The sequence below is a fragment of the Helicoverpa armigera genome, chromosome 20, assembly GCF_030705265.1.
Source record: "Helicoverpa armigera isolate CAAS_96S chromosome 20, ASM3070526v1, whole genome shotgun sequence".
Taxonomy (NCBI): domain Eukaryota; kingdom Metazoa; phylum Arthropoda; class Insecta; order Lepidoptera; family Noctuidae; genus Helicoverpa; species Helicoverpa armigera.
The window spans coordinates 5,119,563-5,128,510 of NC_087139.1; the positions used below are offsets into that span (position 1 = coordinate 5,119,563).

An 8,948-nucleotide genomic window follows, 5' to 3' on the forward strand; every position below is an offset into this window, starting at 1 on the left:
GTAGTTCATATAGTTCCAGTCCATCTATTGTTTCTTTAGAATCAACTACACTTTAGAGTGTACTATATTTTACAATGCTGATAAATTATATGATTCTACTGAGAGATTATTTGTTATGTTCGTCGTTTATCATAGCTGACCCTGGAGATTAAATTGAGTTTAGTAGTTTTAGTTAAATGTTTAAATTGGGCTCTACCCTCAACTTATTCTCTATTGTATTCGATATTGATTGTATTTATTAGCCGAGCCTGCTATTTTCTTGACTGGCTCGATGACTGTCACACATAATATCAAACTAAATAAAACAAACTAAAGAGGATCCGATAGTGGAGCCCCTCTAATTTCATTTTTTTATCTGTAGCCTTTTGGCTGCCATTTGCTGTGTTCTGTCAGTCATTCTTGATGTTATTGAATAAAGATTTGAGTTTTATTTATTTAAAGCCACAAACTGTAACACCGTTATTTAAGATAAACTTGTGAATGTTTTTTCATTAATTCAGTTTATTCCATTTTTAAGAAAAAGATGTGCCGGGTATTTAACAAGTTATCGTGTAAGATTTGTTTTTCTTTATTTGCGTTTATCAATATTTATTACTTAATTGGTTTTGGTTAAGAACATAAATATACTTTCACACCTATAATTATGCGTAGAATAATCAATAGAAATAAGGAAAATAACTGAGAAAATTTGGTTAATTACGATCTTGACATATGTCATTTTGATGTCAATTCAAAGAATCTTTACAATAATAAAGATAGTATTTATTTGTGTTTTTGATATGAATAACATTGAATAAACTGCGTATGTCGATGCAGACGAACCTAATATAAGCTCTTTCTAATTGCAGTATGAAGCAGAGGGACCAAACTTACTTTTGCACATTAAATAGCAATACAATTGTTGATATCATTTAGTTGTAAAATGAACACAGTATGTCTTATTTGAGCGCTTCGGAAAATGTGGGGTAAGTTGAAAGTTTTATTGTATATCTGTATATTCTCGTATACAGCCAGTATTGCAGCTTAAGACATGTTAATTTTACCATACTATGTGTTGGTGATGTATTCCGCTCAAGCAATCTTTGTGATACTGTATGTTAACGTTTTGCACCCGCAGCTGTTCATGAGTAATACACTACACAAGATTGTAATCCATCCGTTGATTGTCCTGTTGTATCATCCAATTATTATAATTTAGATATGCTGTGTTTCTTTGACGATTGCTATCTGCTCATATTGATATGTCAATTAGTTGGATTCACCAACGGAATTTTCGTTTAAATTATGATAAATTAGTGTTCAAAACATTGGTGCTTTAAAACTGTTATTTTCATACAAAAATAAGTTGTAGTAAAGATCTCACACAACAATTTTAAAATTGTTTTCTTTCTTTTTGGTGTTTTTTTCTGACATAAAATGTGTTTCTTCAATTTAATGCTATTCTTTTTCGAACCCCATACAGTTATTTGTATTGATCAAACATTTTATTACTACCCTTTCAGCTTCAGTGGTATTCCACAAAATATATCAGAGGCGAGCTGTGCCACACAGTATAAAATGGCAGTCGAGGGGGTGTCCTCCGGGAGCTGTGGTGAAGTGAACATGTTCCTGCATGACAACTCAGGGGACGAGCAGCCTTACATACATCTCAATGACAATTTCTACTCCAAATTTAAAATTGATCCCAACGAATTATACACATTTCATGACTCTGATGTCATCGCTGGAGAAATTACTGTTAGTCACACAGAAGATAATTTTATCTTCTCTGATAATGTTGATATTAAGAGTAAGCTTCTAGCAGAAAGTCCGAGTAAAGAGCTTGATCTCATTGGTGCATTCACAAATGGCGATATCAAGGATGATATCAAGAAGGAGGTGGTATCTAATGGACATTACCCACCAGTCCATTCGGTGGCCAAGCCCACTGCAAACTATAAAGAAAGTAAGACTACTCATACCAAAGTTTTGAAAGTAAAAAATCAAACTCAGGTGAAGGAGCCTGCAAGATCAGAATCGTTTAGTGAAGCTCGAAGACTAAGTGTTCATAGCCCTAAGGCGCAAAGCACTGCCACCGCCCCCTCCCAATTTACGAAAAACAGTATTAATAGTGCTAGTACTACAAGTAATGCCAAGTCTTCATCAAAACAATCAGGTGGGATGGAGACGTTTTTAGATGTGTTTAAGAGAGAGCAAGGCTTAGTTGAAAATGCATCTGTACTTGTCAAAACTGAACCGTCAGCCGTGCCCGCTAAAGTTCCAATGTCTCCTCCGAAAAAAGCTTCATCTGGTAAGACAACCTTCTTTTTTACTGTTTATGTTTTTATTTGTAGTAAATCGATGTAAATTCCAATAATAACAACACAACATTAATTGGAAACAAATTAATTATGATGTTTTTTTCTGCATTTTAATTGAATAAATAAGTTATGTGCTGCGCATATTTGTATACATATTCTATTTATAGAGCTTTTTGTTGTCCCCTCAACTGAGCGATAAGTTATCCACAATCCGATATTATATTACAATGGTAGGTACAACAGTCTTGTTACCCCCCAGGCAAGACTTCCCAGTCGAAGCCCCGCCGCGGTCGCGGGCCTGCGGTCCACGAGGCGTTGCAGCGGATACCGGCGGTGCGGAAGGCCATACCGCTGCCGAATGACGCGTGGCACGCTCCAGGAGACGCTCTCTTCCAGTGCGGTCCGTTGGGCGAGAGACCACTCGCCTTCAGGCAGATTGAAAGCAGCAGCAGCGATGATGATAACATGCCTGATTTTGGTGAGCAAGGAGTTTTTACATGGAATTTTGTACCTACCTATTTTTCATTACTTGTACAGAAGTGTTTTGACGAAGCTGTAGTTGACTGTTTGGCAGTACAGTAGATCTTTCAGGATGAAATTATCTAGCAAAGCTGACTAATAGCACTATCGGCCTGATTGTAGTTATAAGTGTGTGAACTTATTATTCTTCTACTTTAATTTGTTGCTTAAAAAGTAACTACAGCATGATTAGTTTTTATGGAGATGGAAAACTTAAAACTAACATGATCATTATCATTACATTATCTTTACATCCTTGAGTTGTTATTTCAGTGCTAATATAGTTGCACACTGATTATATAAAAGGTTACTTATTTTATGCAGTGTGACATCACTACAAAAACCTTGTCAATCACAACACAATATTCATTTACAGCTTAAACACAGTAAAAGTTCAAGTAACTGTATTGTTGAAATACAAATAAGATGTTGGGTATTAAAGGTCAAAATGCTGTGTTTCTAAACACACAGCTCTTTTTATCTTGGTTGGAAATCAGCATGTTTTGCATACCTAGCTTGTTCTTTTATTGTGTAGATTTGAATCGCGGTATGTACTATCAGTTGGGCATTGTGCGTAAAATTGACTAACCGTGCCGTTATAGGTGACTCAACTTGCGTAGGGTGTGTTTTGTGACTAATATTAACTACTGATTACTAACTGATTTGTGATGGTGTGATTAACGACCTAATAATACTGTCAAGTTTTACATAGGAATCCTTTCATAAAGAAGTGAGAGGGATCTTTATCTGATAAGATTTTTTTTTGTATAAAAACGGTCGTGTAAAATAAGATAAGAAAAAGTATAAAATAGTTTTTCAAAGATGCGATGTGGTCACCAGTGGGGTCAACCCGGGCCAAAGCCTGCCAGGGTCGCAGATTGTTCGAAAGAGTTACCGCGGCGCTGGTACATAACCGGCTTCAAAAACACCCTCACATGATGGGTTTTAGTCAGTCAGAGTCTGACACTCCCTCGAGCTGCTAAACAACAGCGGGATCAAATATAAAACAAAAGATGTGGTAGAATGCACAAAAATTTTTTTTCTCAGCAGAAGCAGGTTGCGTCTCAGCGTGCGTAGAAGAAAGCGCGGCCGAATCCCGCGGCGCTCGGCTGGCGTTACGTCGCGCGGCACTACGACGCCACGTGGCACGGGCGCACGACGCGCTGGCCCTCGCCGCGCACCACCGCAACCATCGCGCGCTCGCCTCGCTACTCAAGGTAGCGTCTCCTTAATGACACGCAATGGATTACGTCCTATTGTGTTACATCGCTGGTACGTGTTCGAATAGAAGCCGGTTCCAAGCGGTCAGAGTGTGGAGTTTGGTTTGTTTTAGTGTTAAAGATTGGGAATTGTTTCTACTGAAATTATTTTTATTCCAATTATAGACATTGATGTACATATGCGGATAATTACATAAGTAAGTTCTAGCTCCAGGCAAAAACATCAGAGTTTTTGGATGTTATTGTAACCACAATTTTGTTCGTAATAATCAAATGTTATCTATCCTTACAGAAACAGCTGAACAGACCCGGGTCATCAGGTAGTCTTCCAACGCAGACGGTGAATCATCTGCTCGCGCTACGTGGCATGCCCTCAGTGTTAACGTCTCAAGAACGAAGGAAACTAAGGTTGGTGTACTTTGAACTGCTAGCTAGAGGGTTAACTTATTAAATAGGCGTTATTTGGCCTAAAATGACTTATTTTCTATGTACTATCAATTATGTATGATTGTAGTCTTCGTAAAGACATTCAAAAACAATAACGTCGAATGCAATGTAAAAAAGGTTGTCTTTATTGTTTTGACAGTTTCAAACGATTTTTTCGACATATATATGTGTTTGATAAATAAAATCGATGTATATTATAGCGTGTGCACGATAGTTCAAATGTATGCATATTCCAGGGAGACGGGCTGGTCAGGCGGCGAAAGCGGCACTCGAGAAGGCACAACCGAATGCGGCGCGGATCGCTGCGACCGACCCTCACTGGCCGGCGCTCGCTACTGCCTGTCGCACGTGACGCGGGCGCCGGACCAGCGCCTGTACGCCGCCTGCGCCGCCGTGTTCGCGGGCGGAGCAAGGTGCAACCAGCCGCTGCTGCCGCTGCACGACCTCACGCCGCTCTGCGCCGAGCACGCGTGGAAGAGGGTACGTTAGACAAATGACTGGCGCAATATTTAGGGAGATATTATACAAGGTATAAGAAGAAGTAGGATTCATCGTCTGCTTAGCCTTTTGCCAACTATGTCGATTTCTTCTTCTAGTCTATCAGGATGCAGCTGAGTACTATTATTTTTATAGTGAGCAGCTATCCTACCTCCTCAACCTGACCAAACCAATATCCCTTGCTAAGATTGTTTTATAGACTTTCTGGCTTTTGACTACCCGTAATGATTGCCAAAGATGTTCAAATGACAGCCAGGACCCAACAATTTTACATACCTTCCGAAAGGAAGAATTTGTTATGTGACAAGATGACCAAAGCGCTGACCGCATTTGATTCACAGCGCTAAGAGCAACGGGCTCCTCCAAAAAAAAAAACAAGACTAAATAAAATCCCTCACTAAGGAATGACTTAAGTAATCATAAAATGTCTCTGAGGGTGTGGGGGTATTAATTATTTTTTCCGTCAACAGGATAACTACGACAAGCTGTCCCGCGACTGCCGGCCGAAGAAGGTGGTGCGCAAGCGCGCCTGTCCCGCCGCGCCCCGCGCCCCGCGCCGTGCCAAGCGCCGCCGCCGCGTGCCCGCGCGGCTACGCGGAGCCGCCGACACGCCGCCTGCGGAACAATCTTTATCTGGTAAGTTGGGGATTATTTTTTCTTATGTCTACTAAATGGGGCAGAGGGCGACGATAGTGTGGCGCGATCTCGTTCTGTCTTGAGTCTTGCTTATAGTGTTCGCTTCGTCAATCACATTCCGCCACCAACTCTGCTTCTGACGACCACGTTTACGTTGGAGGGACTGTTTTATTCAATGAAAGTATTCGCATTTTTGAGGTTCTTAAATATGCCTCATGGTGTTAAAGTATTCCCTGAAAACAGTTCCCCACAATCGAAATATGACGTAGGTAAACCATGCTTGACAATTGAGATCCTTTTTTGCGTACCTATCCCAACATAAACGGGCAGTTTTATGTATTACAAGACTTAACTTTTTGATGTCTAAAACCTCACACACACAGTATATTGAAAAATAATAATGATCATATTTATTCTTCAGAACTGAACGTGTGTTCGAACTCGTCGACATACGACAGTTCGGAGGAGGCGGCGATGGGTGCACTCAGCGAGACCGAGTACGTCACTGTAGCCAGCGACTCGCATGAGATGGGTAAGATTATAATTATAATAAGCTCTTTATTTATTTTGTATACACATATTTTTTATGTACGCAGTTACACACAGAACACAGACAAGAAGAAACATAGAACAAACTGTTCAAAAGTACAGCTTATTTTAAATGAAATCTCTTCCAGCAGGGCCGTTATATAAGAGTTAGAATAAAAAAGAGATACAGATAGACTGTAAAAAGAAAAAACTTTTTCATTTCCTTAAAAAAAAAATACATCAATTTGCTTATGTTCTAAAAAGTGCTGATGTGTAATTTGCCTGAACTATTTAAATCCTGATGAAATAAATTTTTGCTATAAATTATGTAATTTCACTTTTTTGTTGTTGTATTCAAAACTGTAGCTGTTTCCCGCGGTTTTACTACACGAGAAAACTGCGTTTCGTACCCTTATAAAATAAAGCCTATATCCCTAAGAGACAGCGTAGTTAAAACAAATCAAAAACTCTATAATATTATTTTATATAATAATTTGTATAAGCCAAAATATGACGTATTTATTATCTTATTGGTTTTCCAGAAGTGGAAGTTGGACATGTACCACCGGATGACATATTGGATCCAGCTGTGCTCAGTCAAATACCCGATGAAGCGTTCACGGAGTTTTTCAATCAAGGTAAGGTTTGTTATACTAAAAGACATGTATGCAATATGTGCATTTTTTTTTCACACATCACACTTTTTCATTACTCAAAAAATTGGCAAATAAATTCGCTAAGAGATAAACTATCCCGTGATTATTGGACAGACATTATCAAATTATCTCCTCTGATTGTGACATATTGCTAACATTCTTCCATTATTTTGATGCAGGTTTACTTTCTTCATCTACCTTTAAGGGCCAACATGAAATTTTTACGTACCTTTTAGCTAAGCATCATCATCATCTTCCGAGCCTTGTCCCAACTATGTTGGAGTCGGCTTCCAGCCTAACCGGATGTACCAGTGTTTTACAAAGAGCGATTGCATTTGTGACCTTCTCAACCCAGTTAATATACTTGAGCCAATGATTAACAATGAATTATCTATCTTTTTCAGCTGAAGGTGGCACAGCATTCGCGGAAAGTTCGGAGTTAGCGGCGGCGCTAGAAGCGGTGTTGGACGAGAGAGTGCTGGACGAGCGAGTGCTGGACGAGCGAGCGCTGGACTCCATCGCCGACTGTGTGTTCCACTCGCCTCACGCGCATTATGCTAAGAACAAGGTTATTTTGTTAAATAGTTTTTTGGCTACTGGCAATACTTGAAAATGTTGCCATTTACATGAGATACAATGAGGTAGAATCTGTTATGTTGTTTTTTTTTTATATGGCGATTTTTATCGCGAATTGAAAGCAAGTGTATGTAAACGTAAACATCAGGTACATGCACATTTTGTATTCGTAAGCTTAGGGGCAATGTGTAGTAGCGGAGTCCCCGAGTCACACATCTGTGTCATGTACAACTGCTTTCGTGAAATCGGAAAATTAAAATTACAATGTGAGATTATCGGGGATTGTTGCTCATAATATTAACTTGCTTTTTGTGTCTATTCCAGATGCAGGTATCGACGTCGATGCCTATGGAGATAACATCGCGCGTGCCCTCATAACACAGTAATTTTACACATCTTACTTTAAGCTATAATAAACTCGTATGTACTATAAACCTTAGGAACAAATTCGATATTCATAGTCTCAAGAGGTGGAAATATTTTTCTTCATGCTTTAATTTTTGTATGTGTGCGTGTGTAGCGAAGATGTTTGTGTGGGTTGTGATTCGGATTGATGTATGCAGTTTTGTGGGGTACCAACCTTTTAATCAATGTGGCTAAGGAACTCTTAAATAGGTACTAGTGCGGCGCCCGCAAACCGTTCGCTCACGTTATTAAAAGACAATAAATGTTGGACGTGCGGTGACCGCATGCGGGCGGGAGAAACAACAGTAGAGATCTTTGATGACTATATCTTCTAGAATGGTAATTCTTGTCGGTTTTCTAAGAGTATCGAAAATTCGATAACTTATTCCAACATCGATATTGGCCATGCAATTGATTCTAAGGTATTCAATCGGCGTAATTAACAAACGCAGAACAATTATGTGTTCAAACAAATGGCTAGTTTAATGTTTCACATTACTGCATTAACAGACTTAAATAATTAAAAATTTTGCCCTCTTAAAATCTTCCATACTCATATTTTTTACTGTATTTTCACAATCATAAGACGGAATGGTAAAGGTACTCATTTTTGATTTTTCGAAAGCCAAGCTGCTTTAGCCGCGTAGAATTATTTTTATATAACCATTTATTGATTAAACTATAGGTGTAAATACTTCCTCTCCTCTTCCAGATTTGATGATTACCTCCCAATTATTATCTGTAGACTTGCGTTACTTTTTGGCAGTGTATTAATAATCAGACTTATGTATGAAATTTCTGTCGCACTACTAAGCTTAGAAATCGAATCAATCGCTCGTATTCCTTCGTCCTGAAGCTAAAAGAACTTAAATAAGAATGTATGAGCAGATAAAAAAATACTTTAGGACAAAAATAGGGAGCATAAAAAAAATATTCTGTTGTAAAATTGGCCAGCAATTATATGTTAAAAATGTGTTTCTAAAAAAAATATCAGTGCTTTTACGCTAACAAAGCGGTCACACGAAAAAACAAAAATAAATTAAAAATAGTTGAAATAAGTGTTCCAGCGCAACATTTGTTTGAATCATAACATTGTGGTCAGCATTTGCGCCATCGCCTCTATTAGTAGTTGTCATAGTTTAGTGTAGGTATTGTTGTGACGT

General features: G+C 38.6%; 1 protein-coding gene across 2 annotated transcripts; it reads left to right on the forward strand.

Moving 5' to 3' along the window:
• The first annotated feature begins 345 nt into the window (after nt 1-345).
• Nucleotides 346-8,315, forward strand: LOC110379586 (uncharacterized). 2 transcript variants are annotated; one of them, XM_064039765.1, is made up of 12 exons: nt 346-551; nt 849-965; nt 1,503-2,290; nt 2,560-2,778; nt 3,867-4,036; nt 4,332-4,447; nt 4,723-4,966; nt 5,455-5,620; nt 6,042-6,152; nt 6,691-6,786; nt 7,209-7,372; nt 7,705-8,315. In XM_064039765.1, exons 2-12 carry the CDS (start codon nt 934-936, stop codon nt 7,756-7,758), a joined length of 2,160 nt encoding a protein of 719 aa, XP_063895835.1. In that variant the 5' UTR covers nt 346-551; nt 849-933; the 3' UTR covers nt 7,759-8,315. The 2 variants fall into 2 exon arrangements, with proteins under 2 accessions (XP_063895835.1, XP_063895836.1); XM_064039766.1 differs by having other exon boundaries at nt 3,870-4,036.
• The last annotated feature ends 633 nt before the right edge of the window (nt 8,316-8,948 follow it).

What these genes read in the sequence shown, in the direction of transcription:
- LOC110379586 (XM_064039765.1), top strand. Translation starts at nt 934, where the DNA reads ATGTCTTATTTGAGCGCTTCGGAAAATGTGGG. An exon ending in TCCGAAAAAAGCTTCATCTG is followed by an intron (nt 2,291 to 2,559) that starts GTAAGACAACCT and finishes GTTACCCCCCAG; the next exon opens with GCAAGACTTCCCAGTCGAAG. An exon ending in TGATAACATGCCTGATTTTG is followed by an intron (nt 2,779 to 3,866) that starts GTGAGCAAGGAG and finishes TTTTTTTCTCAG; the next exon opens with CAGAAGCAGGTTGCGTCTCA.